At 35.5% G+C, this 18,448-nt stretch overlaps 3 protein-coding genes and 1 non-coding gene across 4 annotated transcripts; 2 read left to right on the top strand and 2 right to left on the bottom strand.

Annotated features, from left to right (window-relative positions):
- Window positions 1-2,629: 2,629 nt before the first annotated feature.
- LOC111803332 (uncharacterized) lies at window positions 2,630-6,656 on the bottom strand. The gene is made up of 5 exons (XM_023687683.2): window positions 6,153-6,656; window positions 4,847-4,959; window positions 4,393-4,764; window positions 3,017-3,710; window positions 2,630-2,932 (listed from the first exon to the last, which is right to left on the bottom strand). Exons 1-5 carry the CDS (start codon window positions 6,388-6,390, stop codon window positions 2,859-2,861), a joined length of 1,491 nt encoding a protein of 496 aa, XP_023543451.2. The 5' UTR covers window positions 6,391-6,656; the 3' UTR covers window positions 2,630-2,858.
- A 1,313-nt stretch (window positions 6,657-7,969) lies between these two features.
- LOC111803361 (nascent polypeptide-associated complex subunit alpha-like protein 1) lies at window positions 7,970-9,979 on the top strand. The gene is made up of 4 exons (XM_023687726.2): window positions 7,970-8,131; window positions 8,701-8,782; window positions 9,275-9,402; window positions 9,488-9,979. Exons 1-4 carry the CDS (start codon window positions 8,072-8,074, stop codon window positions 9,818-9,820), a joined length of 603 nt encoding a protein of 200 aa, XP_023543494.2. The 5' UTR covers window positions 7,970-8,071; the 3' UTR covers window positions 9,821-9,979.
- A 4,469-nt stretch (window positions 9,980-14,448) lies between these two features.
- On the top strand, window positions 14,449-16,735 carry LOC111803360 (nascent polypeptide-associated complex subunit alpha-like protein 1). Its single transcript, XM_023687725.2, has 4 exons — window positions 14,449-14,563; window positions 15,090-15,171; window positions 15,999-16,126; window positions 16,240-16,735. Exons 1-4 carry the CDS (start codon window positions 14,504-14,506, stop codon window positions 16,570-16,572), a joined length of 603 nt encoding a protein of 200 aa, XP_023543493.1. The 5' UTR covers window positions 14,449-14,503; the 3' UTR covers window positions 16,573-16,735.
- Window positions 16,736-18,300: 1,565 nt separating this feature from the next.
- Window positions 18,301-18,373, bottom strand: TRNAE-CUC (transfer RNA glutamic acid (anticodon CUC)). The gene has a single exon. It is a non-coding gene; the product is annotated as a tRNA-Glu (tRNA).
- Window positions 18,374-18,448: the final 75 nt, after the last annotated feature.

Here is an 18,448-nt window from a genome sequence, read left to right as displayed (position 1 = left end):
TATCGAAAAAAATTATAAAAAAGGTAAGGAAATTTGTGAACTGAAAATAAAATTACATTTATTTATTTATTTATTTATTAGAAACTCTTAATAAATCTAATGATTAGGCTTTCTAAAATTTTAATTTTATTTTTAATAAAAATAAAATATTATATTATTTAATTTCGATTCGCGACTCAATTTCAATAATATTATTTATGATTTAATTTAAAATTAACAATAAATTTTGGATTTGTTTGACTAAGCTGAGAGGAACACTTGTGAACTAACACAACTCAAATAAAGTAAGGTCCATCGAGTTTTTCGAATCTTCAGGTCTTTTAAACACCCATAAGATTCCGTTAACGAAGAATTTATTATAAATGAAAAAAAAAGTATTATAATGTGAAATATAAACTTACTCTAACGATACTATAAATTTTTCTGTATTGTAGCTCGAACCAATAAAAAAAATCCTTTTGACGGACAGAAATTATATAAACCAAAACATCACCGAAAAGTTTAAGAGAGATGTGAAGAAAATGTTGTTCAAATTATCGCAAGATGTTATAATTCATGTCACATTAATGAAGAATCAAGTTTAGGGTTTCGGGTGCTTTTATTTATTTTAAGATTAAATTTACATAATGACTAATTATGGTCAGAAAATATGAAAGATTACGAAACCTAATAGTACATGAATATCATTAATTGAAATCCACCTCATCCCACAATATTCATGAGGAAGTCAAACCCTAAATTTGGCACCAAACTTTGTGTGATCACTTTCACGTGAAACTTGCTTTCCAATATTAAATAAAAGTGTACCTAAAAGTTAGGTACTTGCATTTAAAACCCGAACATTTATCTAATAAGATATCATCTAGATTCTATGTCAACCTCGTTTGGGAACAAGTTTACTATCGAACTAAATTAATTAATAGAAATATGTTTGAATTTTATATTTTGTCTAAAAAATATTCTGAACTCTCAAAAGTTTCAATAATACTCGAGTTTTAAATGAAAACCTAAAACTTTACTTTAAAATAAATAAATTTAAAACTTAAAACGCTACTTTTTAAGGTTATTTTTAAAATATGATACTAATCTCAATGTTTCAAATGTTCCAACAACTGTACTTATTGTATAATTTAAGGTAAAAAAGATTCAACAAGCATTCATTCTCCATCTACTAAATTGGGTAGGCTCGGTTATACAATTCAAAGTCAAAAAGATTCAACAAGCATTCATTATTCATCTACTAAATTAGGTAGACTCAGTTCAACCGTTATTTCATGTGTTAAAAGCTGATTCGATTGAGGAAAGATTATATAGAGTTTCATAAGTGAATATTTGCACGGTTTAAGTAGCGGATGAAGTTGCAAGCATCATTTTAACTTTATTTATTATTTTTTATTTCACAATTCTTGTAATGGGTCAAAGGGTGGAAGTTAATTGTCGAATTAACTTCATATTTTGTGGTGATTCAAGGAGATCGGGATTAAATCATGGTCACTAGTGGGATCCGGATTAAATCATGTCACTCACTAACCACTAACTTCCTTAGTGCACATTTCGGAAGACTATAAATACCCACAAATTAATTAATGAAATTGAGATGAGACTTTCACCCTTACCCATTCCAACCTTTTAAAAAATGTTTAAATATTTTCTAAAATTTTTAAAAAAGTTGTAAGAGTATTAATAAAATTTTGAAAGTTCAAACATTGGACTACCCCAAAATGCCTCATACCAATGGAGATAGTATTCCCCACTTATAAACCCATGATCTTTCACTAAATTAACCAATGTGGGACTCACTCCCAATAATCCTGGGGCTTAGGGTGTTTTTTGTGTTTGTTTATATATACATATATATACAAAGCTTCATGATATGAACCAAGAGACATCAATCATTCAATATGCTTCAATGAACATGTGAAGAAAATATTGTTGAAATTGTCAAAAGATATTTCAATTCATGCCACATCGAAAAAGAATGAAGTTTCATGTTGTAAATTTTGAGTGGATTACAATTTAGAGTAATTGTAGAGTTACTGTATTTCATTAATGTAATTTAAAACTTTTAATTTACTTTTAAGTTACAGTTACATAATGGTTAATTATGGCCATTAAGTATGAATGTTACAACAATTATAGCATGACTCATTTGTGCTTTCTTTAGCCAATAGCTAAGTTTATTTGCAATACTATGTAGTTTAGGTTGTATGTAGAATCATTCAAACTCGACATGATCAATCTTGCTTGTGGAGTGATTCGAATCTCAAACAAGTGTTCTTGCGTTGAGATATTTGATCAACAAGAATCATTCAAGCTAAGATATTTGATCAACAAGAATCATTCAAGCTAGACATGATCAATCTTACTTGTGGAGTGATTCGAATCTCAAACAAGTGTTCTTGCGTTGAGATATTTGATCAACAAAAATCATTCAAGCTAGACATGATCGATCTTACTTGTGGAGTGATTCGAATCTCAAACAATGTTCCTGTCTTGAGATCTTCGATCAACAAGGTAATCCGCATCTTACTCCCCTTGTAGTGATTCCTTATCTTATCACTTCAAGTTATAAGAAAAAAGCTATGTTTTGTTTTGTTTTTTTTTTTTTTTTTTCCTCCATGTGCTTGCATTTTATGGAGAAGATGAGATGATAAGATGATAATACACAAAACAGTGGAAAAACATGCATGTTTATCAAGGCCTGCCACCTCTGTGGACTTTGACCTGAAAACTGCATCTCCCATCTAAGTTCCTTCTTAATCACATCATATTTACACACTTACACACACACACACACCTTCTCACGTCGTCACCGACACGCGTTCATCGCAAAACTGCCAGTCTTCGTTTCAAATCTGCTACATATGGTGTGCGAGAATCAGGAACAGTGTGAATCCCCATTGCGTGATCGTTCGATGACGATCTGCACCAGCTGCAAAATCGGTCGAGTTGTGTCAATTCAAAAAGTTTAGACTATCTATATTCAGTTTCCTATCAGTGTCAGTTTGTTACTCACATGGGGATGGCGATGGTGCAAATGATGGATTCGTCGTCGATGTTTCGTGGTGGTTGGAGTTGCTTTTTGACGGTGGTTGAACGTGAGTGTAAACGACGTTTGGTAATGGAGCTAATGCTGGAACTGGAGAGACGACTCGATGTTTTGGTGATGGTGATGGAGCAGAATGAACAGGAGATTGCTTTCCTTCTTTTCTACTGGACTTCCTCTTGTATCTATATTGACAACCGGGCGGCTCTGCCTCGGAACTTCTCTTAGGTGACGCTGCTGTTCTTTCAGGGGCAGGGGAACCGTATTTCGGTGAGCCCTTCTCGGTTGTAGGGGCAGGTGAAATTGCAGGTGTAAGAGGGGTGTGATGGTAGTGATGGTGGCGAGTCGGGGGATGATGGTAGTTATGGGGCTGGGGTGTAGGAGCCGGAGCCGGAGCGGGAGAAGGTGACCTTACAGGGCTGTTCCCGTCACTGCCATTGAGGGAGTGTTTAAGAATCGAGGAAAGGCGAACTTGCTTAACTTTTCCGAACTCTGTATTATTCAGGCCGAGGTTACTAGAATTAGAACCCGATATTGTTTGAGCTAGCTGCTTCAGTCGTCGCATCGATGGAGTATTTCCGACTTCCAGAAGAACAGACGACTGGACAATCGTAGGGGCAGTCACGGTCGAACCTTCCGCATTCCATAGTTTAATATATAAGATCTGCATTTTGAACAAAACAAATAAGCTCAAGAAATACAAAGTTTTTACTCATCGGGCCAAAATATATCCCACTACAGAAGGAATGTAACGGCCTAAGCCCACCGCTAACAGATATTGTCCTCTTTGGACTTTCCCTCAAGGTTTTTAAAACACGTCTACTAGGGAAAGGTTTCCACACGCTGGTTTTGTTCTCCTCCCCCTTTAGGGCCCAGTGTCCTCGCTGGCACTCGTTCCCTTCTCTAATCGATGTGGGACCCTCCCAATCCACCCCCCTTTGAGACCCAGTGTCCTTGTTGGCACACCGCCTCGTGTCCACCCCCCTTAGGGGCTCAGCCTCCTCACTGACACATCACCTGGTGTCTGGCTCTGATACCATTTGTAACAGTCCAAACCCACCGCTAGCAGATATAGTCCTCTTTAGGCTTTCCCTTTCGGGTTTCCTTTCAAGGTTTTTAAAACGCGTCTACTAGGGAGAGGTTTCCACGCCCTTACAAAGGGTGTTTCGTTCTCCTCCTCAACTGATATGGGATCTCACAAGGAACAATAAAAACATTTTTTTGTAGCTTGTATACTCATAAGAGATTAAGTTCACGATCGATAACAATCTCGTTTCTAAAACTAGAAAACATCCCATAAAATCAATGCATTGAAAATCAAATGAGCGGTTAGAGATACACGAAACCTCATACGGAGCTAGTCGTAATCCCGCCTCCAGTTGACTGGTCAGTTCACCGAAGTGAACTTGAATCTGATGAACAGAGAAGTTCAATGTAAAGTTGAAAAGAATTTGCACTTTCTGCAAAAGAAATGCACTCTGTGGCGGGATTATCGTTATTCCTCCCGGGAATTTCAGTACTTCAAACGAAAAGGCCTCCCCGAACATGGATTTGGTAACATGGAGGAACGACTGATTCGTTACTAGACTTGCAAACGTCGACCTGATTAAACTTAGATAAGTCTGCGAGATTTCTGAATCATCCGTATCTGAATCGAGGCTGAACACAACTTTCGTACAGTTTGATCCAGATAACGAATCTAGATATAGTACATCCACCTGATTTAAAAGAGCATCGGATTAAAATACATCAGAGTATATAGAGAGAGCACAATCAGTGAACATAAACAACAGTAGATACTTTGATAGATGGTATAGGGAACTCTTCAAAAATGTCGGTTTGGAGCTGCTCGACATTGTCTCTCAGCAAAGAAACGGGTCTCTCAACATTGAATGTTGCTAATATATCATGACCTGAAAACAGAAAGTAATCAGAATAGAGCCATTTCGATTCATGTCGACTTTCACCGTTAACAAAATAAATTCTCGCCTCACACGGTAATATTCAACTCTACTGAGATGGAAATCGAACTAAGAACATTAGTTAATGAACTAGCCAGGCTCTTGAATTATACACGAGTTTGGACAAATCCAAAACTTCGAACTCACAACACGTTCTAAATTCTACAACTCACTTCCAACTAAACCCCAACATGAATCTCCATGCATCCCTACAAGACATCCTATTAGCCATTAGGCTGTACCGACCCGTCCAACATGGAGAAGGGGGCGAAATCACGAATAACTTACAATATGCATCACTATAAGACATCCTATTAGCCATTAGGCCGTACCGACCCGTCCAACATGGAGAAGGGGCGAAATCACGAGTAACTTACAACATTGGTTTGTAAAATGGGGATCTTCAAATACAAATGTTTTAACTTTAAGCTAAGCAAATACCAAACTAATTGTATGTTTACCCAATTCTTGACAAACTAAGAGATAAAGGTCAATCATACAAGTTTTGGCCAATGTCAAAGCTCGGTATCGGTATCGGTATCGGTATCGGTATCGTAACCTATTCCTTTTCTCGAGGTCGAAGGTTCAAATCCCGACACACTAACTAAGCCAAAAATCCATGTAACATGTCACATAAACTACCATAGATTACTTGAAAGCCATGAAATCAGATTTGTAAGCAATGATGAACACATGTAATTAATCAAACATAACTGATTCTAGATTAAGGTCAATCATACAAGTTTTGGCCAACGTCAAAGCTCGGTATCGGTATTGTAACCTATTCCTTTTCTCGAGGTTGAAGGTTCAAATCCCGACACACTAACTAAGCCAATAATCCATGTAACTTGTCACATAAACTACCATAGATTACTTGAAAACCATGAAATCAGATTTGTAAGCAATGATGAACACATGTAATTAATCAAACATAACTGATTCTAGAGCTCCAATGAGCATCAAAATCTCGATCAAAATCAGCAAGAACACAGAACCACACAGAATCAGCAAGAACAAGCTACAAAATCATAAAATCAAAGCCAGATTCTCAGAACAATTCCCAGATCTATGTACCCTACAAACGAACATCAATCAAAAAAACCCTCAAAACCCAAAAAGATATCAGAATCGGTGAAGAGTTCCACCTCGATACGGGGATTTATGACCCAGATCCTTTTGATCTGCATAATGGAGAAAAGGGGGAAGCCCAAAAACAGCAGAAACGAACAAGGCAACGGACAATAGCAGAATGAAGATGCATCTAAAGCCAATGAGGCTTCGAATCGAAACACACCCACAACAGAATCGGCCATCGGAAGCCTGGCCTGATGGCCTGGACCCGACGGCGGACTGCGGTGGCTGTTCTCCGTCGTTTTTGCCCATTCGGAACAATGCCGGCGAAGTGGGTTAAGGGCCATTGCAGCTGTGTTCCGCTAGGGCTGAGTTGGGTGCGCCCATTATTGGCGTGGGAGTAAAATTTGAATGTGGGTGTGTAATAATAACGAGACTGCGATGAATATGAAAGAGAAGGGCAAAGAAAACGTCAGGGAATCGCTTGGAGGTTGAAATTTCTACTTCACTTTGGGGTTTTTGATTGTGTTCTTAATGTGGGTCATCGAAATTCGACTTGAAAATTAAAAAAAATTATAGGTTTTTTCTTAATTCTTTTGTTAGGGTTTGGATTGAAATTGAAAAACTTGAACAGTAAGTGAACTGCAAATGACAACTCTCCTCTTTTTGGTGGCCTTTTGGATGGTGGACTGCCAACTTACCACCCTTCTTTTAAATTCAAATGAAATTATAAACTAAATAATATTCTTTTCATGATCCACATGTTCTTCCACCGTTCCCTCCAAATAGATTGTTGTGCCATTATAAATAGAAGCGTGAAATCTTTTGAATCAACCTGAAATTTTAAGTGCTGGAAATTTAATTTCCAGATGGATGACTCGAACAACTTGAGCTCTAAAATTTATAAGTAAAAGGTACTCATTATTTTACGAGCAAGACATTAAATTAGGTGGTTGGCATGTCCTTCACCAGACAACCAAATTAATTTCACTTGTCACCTTAAAACTAATATTATAATTTTAATATTTGGGATTTTTTTTAATTTTAGGTTCAATAAAATTGTCTAATAAGTTCATGAATTTTCAATTTTGTACGGAAGAATTTGCTTTTTTTTTTTATTATTATTAAAATAAAATTGACGAGACTACTAATGTGTAAAAACTAAAAGACATACGTTGCGACACCCGAGTAAAGGAATGATACATGAATGAACTGATACCAAATCCAAATAAGAGTGATTCTGACGATAAGTTCAAAAGATTTGAAAGGCACTACATATATCAATATGAACGATTCTATGTTGGGTGACCTCTTAAAAAAATTGGGATGCATGTGAGTGGGGACAGAGTATGCTGGAATGACTCGTTTTGGTAAGTGAGGATAGTCTTCACTCTTAAAAAGCAGAAAGTAGGCAACGTAACCATGTTGTAGAGGATGCAAGGGATGTCAGGCCATTAAATACCGAATTCGGATTTCAAGACTATGTCATAGAGGATGCAGAGAAATGTCGGGGCTATCAAGTACTGAATTCAAATTTTCAAATTCGAATCATGATTCGAATTGGGCATGAGTCGTTACAAATGGTATTAGAGTCGTACCTCCTTTAGTAAGATGTGGTTCGGAGACGAATTAAGGTGGAAGCTGGTGAACATGTGACAGAAGAGGAATACATGGATGAACCAACACCATATTTTAATAAGAGCGATCCTGAGGATAGGAGGGTTAAGAAGAGCTTAAAATAATAAGCATTAATTTTCATGTGATGATTAAATAAATATTAAAATAATTAATATATATCAAATACATTAAATAAACGTGTATAATTAAAGTTGAATCCGAACCGAACCCGGAATCAGACCCGAATAAAGCTTGTATAAATAGGTGGAGTCAATTCGGGTTTTAGGGTTTCTTCTGTCGTCTGAAGCTGTCTGAAGGATTCTGTGGTTTTTTTTTTCCCGGTTGTCTCGCTTATCTTCTACTCTTCACCAACGCCATGACTGCTCAGACTCAGGAAGAGCTTCTCGCCGCCCAGCTTGACGAGCAAAAGATTAATGTAATCTCTCTCTCTCTTACTCTCTTTGTCGTGTTCTTTCCTTGCTAGAAATGAAAGATTTGTCACAAGCAACCCAGTCTTAGATCATTTTTTTTCCCCTTTTTCTTAAGAGTTGCTTGTGATTTGTGGTAGTTTGAAATCAGCTGCAATGATGGATTTTTTTTCAACTCATTTTGTGATCTGAGCAATTTCGTTCTTCGAATCCAATGTTTTATTAGTTCGAAATTCCAGTACATGATGCAATTTTCTCGCTCTGTTTCAAGTCATTTTCGTGTTAGTTTTGGAGGAGAGTAGCTTGTGGTGACTGAATCCGTCGCGATGTAATTTCATATATATTTTTTTTGTTGCTAAATCAGTTTTATTGAATCCGTTTGGAGTGCATTTAATTGGAATATCAGTATTTTAGAATCATGTGGTTGTATTGTATTAAGGATGTATGTAGTATCATCATTCAATTGTTCATTTTCCAAGATAAAAAAAAAATGATAACTACTTGTATTTGCCGCCGTAAGACTTACAAGTATATTTTCATAATTTTTTTTATCAATGTTCTGCTAATGATATTGCAGTCTGATGAACCTGTAATTGAGGACGACGACGACGACGACGATGATGAAGAAGATGATGACAAGGACGAGGATGATGCTGAAGGTAAGTGAATATTGAACAAGTAACCTTGTACATGGATTTCCTCATAAATTTCTTTATTTAACTCTTAAGTTCCTTAATTTTTCCTGTATTGTGCATATGATTACGCATTATAGCCTTTTCCAAATCTCGTCAATTCATTTGGTTGATTCTGATATAAGATGAATACAAGGAGCCTTTGGAGTTGAGTTATTGTTTTCTTCAGCATTTTCTCCACTCGGATGCTTTCTAAAGCTAAATATGATTGAATTTGTGGAATTCTTTATGTTATTTGCTTATTCATTGTTCATGTGCAGTGGTGCAGAGCATGTAAACGAGTTTAAGTTTTGATTAACAGAGACTTGATCAGTAATCTTATCTAGTGAATGCAGATAATTTATGTTTCTTTCCATTTAGTTTGGAATGTTGCCTTGATCTCTCTCTGTCTCGTGTCCGTGTGTTGCACATGCATTACTTGGTTAGTATCTGTTGTGAGAATAGAGTTTCTTGTGGCAGGGCACGGAGAGGCCAGTGGCAGGTCGAAGCAAAGCAGAAGCGAAAAAAAGAGTCGCAAAGCAATGCTGAAACTTGGAATGAAGCCAATCTCGAGTGTGAGCCGTGTCACAGTCAAGAAGAGCAAGAATGTTGGTTTTCTCGACATCCGAAGTTCAATTTTCTAAATCGATTCAATCCCAGATACGTCTAATATCGATGTCATTTTCGTTGCAGATTCTTTTTGTCATTTCGAAACCAGACGTCTTCAAGAGCCCGACTTCCGATACCTACGTCATTTTTGGGGAAGCAAAGATTGAAGATTTGAGCTCCCAGCTACAAACCCAAGCTGCAGAGCAGTTCAAGGCTCCTAATTTGAGTAATTTGACATCAAAGCCTGAGGCACCAACCATTGCTCAAGACGACGAAGTAGTCGATGAGTCCGGGGTTGAACCGAAGGACATCGAACTGGTGATGACTCAAGCTGGGGTATCGAGACCAAGGGCCGTGAAAGCACTCAAAGCAGCAGATGGTGATATCGTGTCTGCCATTATGGAACTTACAAATTAGTAAGAGAGCTCTATGAGGTGGAGTGTTGGAATCTTTTCTTCCTTCTTTTCCCCGCTCTGTTTCAGCTGCAGAATTTGAAGTTCAGAGATTTTAATGTTTTGTAAACGTAGTTTTTATAAACTCTGGATTGATTATGAGTTCAACTATGTTCTTCGCACACCTCTTATGAGTCTTTCTTGGTCGGGCTAGCATTCTTTGGTGCTCTTGTCGGATACCCAGTAAGAATAATGACCATCGTAGTATTATGATAAACATAATAATCATTCCTTTTCGTAATGTATACGTTCGTACGCGTTGTAAACGGAGAAATATTTCGATGCATGAAACATATGATCATGCACGAGGTCCCAACGTTTTTCATTTATTAAACCATACAAATCAATCCCTTCCATTTTTTCTTCATATTATATCATTTTACAGCATAGCGTTTAAGACATATATCGGGGTTGAATACCGTATCATCCATATCATATTATGTAGGGATGTACATGGTCCGGGTTGGGTCGGGTTGCGGGATTTTTTTTGACCCAACCCAAAACTTCGGGTTGGTTGGATTGGTGACCCAACCCAACCCGAAACTTTACACAACCCAACCCAACCCAACCCTCTATTTTCGGGTTGGGTTCGGGTTGGGTCCGGGTTGGGTTTTCAATTTTTTTTTAAAAGTTTTATTTATCTACCCTTTATAATTATTCCGATACAAATCTTAAATAAAATATATTAAAAGTTGACCAACAAACACAAATCAGCGTGTAATTATTGACAAAAAAAAAAAAAAAAAAAACAAATTCAATAAGAAGGAATGAGTGAAAATTGTAACATATTAACATAATTTAACATTATTATCATAAAACTAAGGATAGTTAAATACCGACATTTTTTTAGAATTGGTTAGAGTAGCAAAAATACATACAAAGATAGATCATGAAATTAAATAAACAATAAAAATCATTAGTCGGACGGTATTGTATAAACAAAAATAAAAAATATATAAAAATATTTTAATTGAAATATGCTTATTTACTTATTTATTTGTCGCCTCTCATCCTAAACTATTATTTTTAAAAAATAATAAAATAATATAAATAGAATAATAAAAACAGAAACTAGAATTTTAAAATAATAAAATAATATAAACAAAAAAATATTATTTAAAATAATAAAATAATATAAATAGAATAACTCGAGCGTAAATATTTTAGAACGGACCTCAGTACCACTCTGGCAAACCCATTAATACAAAAGAATTCTTAATACATTTTATATATTTTATTTGGTTTGGGTCAACCCGAAGGTTTTGCCCATGAACCAAAAACCGAACCGATTTAGTTCGGGTTCAAAAAAATGCACCCAACCCTACCCGAAATGCTAATCCAACCCAACCCAACCCTTATAGTTCTGGTTGGGTTGGTCCGGGTTGTCAGATTGCCGGGTTGAATGTACACCTCTCATATTATGTCATATTAGCCACATAACATGTCCTTCAACCTATCATATTATATCATGCATGTATCATATCATAAAGCATGTACCAAACATGTTACTCCATAACATATATAAATATCATAACATTAACATATCATATCGTAGTCATATCATTTCATAAACATTTCACACATATCAAGCATATGACACATGCAGAACCACGAGGAACATGTCATCATACAGACATAAACTTCTACCCATGCCGATAGTAAGACCTTTTACTTAGTTGCTGTAGACCGGAGTTACTAATTATTCTTTGTACCTGCCTGAATTTGCTCCTCAATATCCAATTCGACCTCATATCAATCTTCTTGATGATATCAATTAAAACAAAATGACTGCAAAGATCCGTCACCTTGTAGTCCAATTATTTAGAATAAATAAATATCTCGACATATTTATTCTATCTCTTTTTTTCTTCCCAAATCATTGTTTCGTATTTAAAATTTTTGAAACATGGAATTGGTACGGTTTCTTGGAATATAAATATACCTAATGAATACAATGCATATTAAACATACCATTTTACCAAACTGTCTCTTTTAGTTTCACGGGACCGTTACTTTCTCTTTTTTTTTTTACTGACAAATATCCTTTTTCTGGAGGAGCATTAAAGAAAAGGTCGTAAATCTTTAATAAGATGAGATAGAGTTAATAAATTAGTTTCAAGTAAAGTCACGAGATAGTCGACAAAAGTAATTAACAACTTAATTACATTTGAGATTCAAGTAAATCCTAGTCATAGGTTGTCATGTTAGACGACAAAGGCTTATTGACCTCAAAGTAGTAATGAAAAATGACGAGAAGAATAAATAAGTCAAATTCAGTTTAGACTTGTAGATCTTCTTGACAAGGTTAAACGGATAAGATATGAATGGATTTGTGAAAAGAAAAATGTAACTACGCTAGTTTTCTAGTGACTTGCTATCGTATGCATGACGTAACTTCTTATGCGGAAATATTCATTAATACGTCTTCATAAAACAATACCAAAGAATATGTCTTAAAACATTACAAGGGAAATATTAAGAATATATATAAGTAAATGCAAAAAATAGTTGTAACGCCCTTAGGTTACGATATCGTCTGTTAGTATATGATTATGTATGAGTTATGATGATGTACGAATTATTATGATGCTTGATAATGTGCGTAATATATATATATTTCGATGAATGACGTACTTGATATGCTTGATACACTTTATGGCAATATGATGAGTATGATGATTGCGTGACGTTTACCTTAATATGATGATGTTTTCCATATTGAGCATGCTATATAATGATGAGTGTCATATTGCATCATGTCGTTAGATCGACATAGGACACAACCCTAAAAGCATGAAAATTATATTAATCTAAATATCCACGAGTATGTGTTATCTAGAATAACAAAGAGATGAGACTTATGTCAGAAGAGACATTACGATGAATTTAGAGGGATCTCATGCATATGGTATGTTCATAAGCATAGGACTACTTCCCCTAGACATGATGAGTGCAGATGCGCACAATATGATGATGAGTGCAGATGCGCACAATATGATGATGAGTGCCAATGCGCACATATGAGAGTGTTCATGAGGCGCATGATACTATGAGGTTCCGCTGACCTCCAGATCTCATTATAGATTAGCTTGACTAGAGGGTCCAAGGGGTGTGCGAGCGCCCTGGGGATTCACACTCGCACATGTGGATCGTGTGTAGGGAAGTAATACACATCCAATTTGTCCGAGACTAGAGGCCACCCTTATGATGATTAGAGATAGGTCCGTAAATCATGTTTGCATGTGTTTGCATTTGCATGGCCCCCTATAGTGGGGCCACGTACTGAGTATTCTTCGAAATACTTAGGACACGTGCCACATCATTTTTCAGGTAAAGACAAGGCGCACTTGTATTGAGGGCGGCGGCATCGCGAGCAGAGACTGTGGCGCGTGCATAGGGTAGACTCATTTAAATTCCTAGTGTTTGGTTAGAATAGGTTGTTTTGTATTTCATTGTTTTAAATTATTTTGTGTTTGTTCTTATTTTCTCTAAATTTTAGTATTTCGTATTTAAACACGTAAGTCCATGACTATGTTTTCCAGAGAAGAAGTTGTTTTAAGCGCTTTTCGAAGTTTACGTTATAAATGATGTTCATGTAAGAGTTATATTTCCGCATTATAGATGAGCATGAAACGTTAGTAGCGACTCTGAGTATGTGGAAATTTAGGTTCGTTACAATAGTAATGTCCTATACTAACCTATGATCTACGAAATTTAATGCAACTATCCTATGCATGTGTCATGGTCTTTAATCGTGATGTCGTCGTCAACTATACATGAGTGTCTTGTCTTTACCTAAAATATGAAAGTAACACATGACTTGTGTATTTTAAGAAATAATTCAGTAATTGACCTCACTATTACGATTAGAAAATGCAAACACATGCGATAATGATTAGGGACCTATCATTTAAAACCATAATAGAGTTGGCCTCCATTCCGGATAAATTGGATATGTAGTACTTTCCTACACAACTCACACGTGTGAGTGTAAGTGTGAGCCCACCAGGCAGCTCGCACACCCCTGGACCTATCATAGTTGGACTAGTTGCCTGTAATCGGACGTCTAGAGGTACAGTAAACCCTTGAATATGTCAAGCCCACTTCACACTTTAGTCATCTATGAGTATTTATTGTTAGTTTGAAGTTAATATTTTTATCCAATTCGGTAAAATATATAGTTTATATTATAATATTTAACTTAGGTTATATTATAAATTTAGTTTATGTACTTTTAATGTTGTGTTAGTTAATACGGCGCTCGAACTTTAAATAGTATCGAATACATGTTTTAATTTTAATATTTTCTAATAAATTTATTATTTTTTTTCTTCTAATAAGCCCCTAATATATTTAATATGTAAAGAATAATTGGTTAATTAATTATAAAATAAATTTTATGTCTAAATAAATTTTTTAAAAGTGAAATAAAATTAAAAATAGAAGAATTTATTAAATAATACAAAATTTAAAGCTAATAATTTTAGATTTAATTTATTACTTAATACCAAAATCCTTAATCGAACCCGAACCGGACCCGGACCCGGACCCGAATAAGCTCCTATAAATACATGGAGCCAGTTTGAGATTTAGGGTTTCTTCTGTCGTCAAAAGCTTTCTGTGGTCTTCTCAACACATTTCTAACGCCATGACTGCTCAGACCCAGGAAGAGCTTCTCGCCGCTCAGCTAGAGGAGCAAAAGATTAATGTAATTTCTCTCTCTTTCGTGACTTTTCCTTGCTAGAACTGAAAGATTTGTCACAAGGAACTCAGTTTAAGATTTGTCACAGTGATTTGTGGTAGTTTAAAATCAGCTGTAATGACGGATTTTCTTATCTTCAATCATTTTGTGACTTGGACCATTTGGTTCTTCGATTCCAATGTTTTGTTATTTCGAAATTTCAGTACTTCAAATTATTTGCTCTGTTTCAAGTCATATTCGGGTTTAGTCTTGGAGAAGATTTTCTTTTGGTTTTTTGAAACCGTTTCGGGGGCATTTAATTTGAAAGTTGGCATTTTAGAATCATGTGTTTGTATTGTATCAATGATGCGAGTAGTATCATCAATCAAGAAATGAAATATGTGGTTGAGGGTTTTACATTGCCGATTGTGCAACAGTCGGTTGTAGATATTTTATGTCGATTCCTCGAGATAGAAATGAGAACTGCCGTATTTTCCACCGTAAAAGTATATTTTCATAATTTTGTACCAACTATCTGCTAATGCTATTGCAGTCTGATGAACCTGTAATTGAAGAGGAGGATGATGATGACGATGATGAAGAAGACGATGACAAAGATGAGGATGATGCTGAAGGTAACTGAACATGTGAAGAGTTAACATTGTACAAAGATTCCTTTGTTGACTCTCCATTGTGCATATGATTATTCATTTATAGGCGTTTCCAAATACCATCAGTTCATTTGGTTAATTCTACTATTAGGTTAATGCAAGAACAGAGAATTAGAAGTTGAATTAATTGTTTAGTTCAGCATTTTCTTCACACGGATGCTATCTTAAGCAGTGCAGTGGATATATTTTTGTGCGTGTGGCTGTGATCATAATATAACTTATAAATGGGATGAGTAATACTGTACAAGTGTTTGGATTTTTTTATGTTTTGTTCATTCAGGTTCGAAAAGAGACCAGAAATAACATTCTATCTTTTACATCCTGCACATGACAGGACACACATCCAGTGTCCGATAAGATCTAAATTTAAAGTTTCTGAATTCATAATCTTTTTAAATTTTGATTTGGATAGGAAACTTGGGGATAATTTAAATGGTTGGGATACTGACTTTGGACCATTTTTTGATATGGTGCATCCAAATGGAGCTTTAGGATCGAATCATTGTGTCGTTTAGCATTTGGGCACATCTGGAAACTTCCCTTAATGTTGAATTTGTGAACTTGTGGCCTGATTCTTAATGATGCGTGCTCGTTTATTCTGCATTCTCATATATGATATATGTAATCGTTTAACTTCAATAAATGATTTCAGGATGGCCTTAACCTAATGCCTGATTCATTCTCCATTCAGTTAGTTTGTGTTGCATTTTCCATTTGTTGTATTGTGTATGTGCTGCATATACTATATTTGTTTGGAACATGTTATATGAGTACGGAGTCTCCGGTGGCAGGGCATGGAGAGGCCAGTGGCAGGTCTAGGCAAAGCAGAAGTGAAAAAAAGAGTCGCAAAGCAATGTTGAAACTAGGAATGAAGCCAATTCCTGGCGTGAGCCGCGTCACGATCAAGAAGAGCAAGAATGTTTGTTTTCTTTAATACCCAAAATTTGAATTTCTAAAATATCGTCAGCTCGATCATCTCGATCATCTGATCTCGAAAGATACATCTGAAACCTTTGACAATTTTCTCTGCAGATTCTTTTTGTCATTTCAAAACCAGATGTTTTCAAGAGTCCCACTTCAGATACCTACATTATCTTTGGGGAAGCCAAGATTGAAGATTTGAGCTCCCAACTACAAACCCAAGCTGCAGAGCAGTTCAAGGCACCTAATTTGAGTAACTTGACATCAAAGCCTGAGCCATCAACCGTGGTTCAAGACGACGAAGTAGTTGATGAGGATGGGGTCGAACCCAAGGACATTGAACTGGTGATGACTCAAGCTGGTGTGTCGAGACCAAAGGCCGTGAAAGCCCTCAAAGCAGCCGATGGCGATATCGTATCTGCTATAATGGAACTTACAAATTAATGAGTAGTATGAGGTCAGTGTTTCTTTAATATGGAGTGTTGAAATCATTTTGCCTTGTTTTCCCATATGTTGTACCCGCAAAATTTGAAGCTGAGAGATTGAATGATTCTGTAAACTTTCATATCAGTTTTATGTTACATTAAAGCTTGCGGCGGTTCTAATACTATGTGCCTTCCTTCTGAGATAATGGTTTTGGTTTAATTGGTTTGTGAATTTTGGTGCCATGGAGATGATGGATCTTGATTATTACTGGAGTATCCACTTTGAGCATTATATAAAATGTAAGTCCCACATTGGCTAGGGAATGATCATGAGTTTATAAGGAAGGAGTATGTCTCGTTGGTACGAGGCGTTGGCTAATTTAGGGAATAATCATGAGCTTATAAGTAAGGAGTACGTCTCGTTGGTATGAGGCCTTTTGGGGGAAGCGCCTAAATTAAAGCTTATACTCAAAGTAGAGAATATCATACCAACGATACCATGGACGTTCACATTAAAAATAAAAGCATATATGAAATGAGAATAAACAATATATCCAAAAACTAAACATTGCTTTAATCTAACCTAAGACTAATAAAAGGAAATGCATCCATGGTCATACATATCCGGGTCTTAGGAAGCTTTCCCATCTAGATAAGATTGGATGCTTTTTTATATAGGACCCACGCGTGTGAGCATGGGTCCACTAGGTGGGCTGGCAAACCCACAATCTCCCTAGGTCTGGCTTGTCGGACCATGGACCATATCACTCACTAACGGAAACACCGTCAATACATCATAATAAACATCCGCACACATTATATGATATAAATCATATATTATATTGTAAGCGTTCATACATATCATACCATTCAAGCATACGACACATGTAGGGGCCATGGGACACGTGCCATCGTATAATAGCATATCCGTAGAGAGTGATAAATAGAAATATGAATTGGATACGGACTTTAAAGAAGAGGAAAAATTAAAAATTGTAAAAAAAATTTGTGTGGAGGAGAATATGAATTTTATAAGCTACTAAACCACAGACCATTGTTATTCATCCAAAACTTCGTGTGTCATAGTTGGATTAATTCATGAGGCCAACTCAGGTGCCACGCCGTTCTATATATTTTACTTGATCTTATTTCGACTATAACTTTTTCATTTTAGTCATGATTTAAGTGATTCAGAAGGCGTTGGAATCGTCATTACAAGATTTATACTATGGACACTTTAGAATACTGGAATTATTAATAATTAAAAGCGTGTTTGTTATTATCAAAATATCAAATAATTATTGAGAAACTCAAGTAAATCAACTTTTTCGATGTTGAAATTTTTTATATCTATGTTAGTTTCATTCATTTTAAGCAATAACATAGGCAACCCTATTTATATGAGACAACAAAAGGGAATTGTCTTTGTCACCTTTTATCTCGTGTTTTCACCTTTTTAACTTTCATATTCTTAATTATAATTTTGTTTTTAGCGTTCACATGCCTTTTATGTTTTTTCGAGTCGTGTCAGATTCAAAATGTATTTTTATAATATACCAATTGAATGTAAATTATAAAAGTTGAAAATAATTAATAACAAAAAAAAAAAAAAAAAAAAAAAGAAAAAGAAAAAGAAAAGAAAAGTAACACAATGAAAATTGAAAATAAATAAAAATTTTAAAAAATAAAAAATAAAAAATAAAGAGAAAAGAAAAGGCAAAAAAATGAAAAGAAAAAAAAAACAGAATTCCGTTGCTGGGACTTGAACCCGGGTCTTTCGGGTGAGAGACGAATATCCTGACCAACTAGACTACAACGGATTTATTGATCTGGAATGTCAAACAAATATATAAATAATATATATGTTTTTTACCATTTTCATAAAAATTCAATAA

The sequence above is a fragment of the Cucurbita pepo genome, chromosome 10, assembly GCF_057944985.1.
Source record: "Cucurbita pepo subsp. pepo isolate OVF chromosome 10, ASM5794498v1, whole genome shotgun sequence".
NCBI lineage: Eukaryota > Viridiplantae > Streptophyta > Magnoliopsida > Cucurbitales > Cucurbitaceae > Cucurbita > Cucurbita pepo.
The sequence above is the reverse complement of the archived record's forward strand: the minus strand, read 5'-3'. Positions and strand labels throughout refer to the sequence as shown.

Coding starts and splice junctions, on each gene's coding strand:
- LOC111803361 (XM_023687726.2), top strand. CDS start 8,072: ATGACTGCTCAGACTCAGGAAGAGCTTCTCGCCGCCCAGCTTGACGAG. Junction 8,783..9,274: donor GGACGAGGATGATGCTGAAG/GTAAGTGAATAT, acceptor TTCTTGTGGCAG/GGCACGGAGAGGCCAGTGGC. Junction 9,403..9,487: donor CAGTCAAGAAGAGCAAGAAT/GTTGGTTTTCTC, acceptor TTTTCGTTGCAG/ATTCTTTTTGTCATTTCGAA.
- LOC111803332 (XM_023687683.2), bottom strand. CDS start 6,390: ATGGGCAAAAACGACGGAGAACAGCCACCGCAGTCCGCCGTCGGGTCC. Junction 4,960..6,152: donor TCATAAATCCCCGTATCGAG/GTGGAACTCTTC, acceptor TTCTGTTTTCAG/GTCATGATATATTAGCAACA. Junction 3,711..4,392: donor TACGACTAGCTCCGTATGAG/GTTTCGTGTATC, acceptor TTCAAAATGCAG/ATCTTATATATTAAACTATG.
- LOC111803360 (XM_023687725.2), top strand. CDS start 14,504: ATGACTGCTCAGACCCAGGAAGAGCTTCTCGCCGCTCAGCTAGAGGAG. Junction 14,564..15,089: donor TAGAGGAGCAAAAGATTAAT/GTAATTTCTCTC, acceptor ATGCTATTGCAG/TCTGATGAACCTGTAATTGA. Junction 15,172..15,998: donor AGATGAGGATGATGCTGAAG/GTAACTGAACAT, acceptor CTCCGGTGGCAG/GGCATGGAGAGGCCAGTGGC.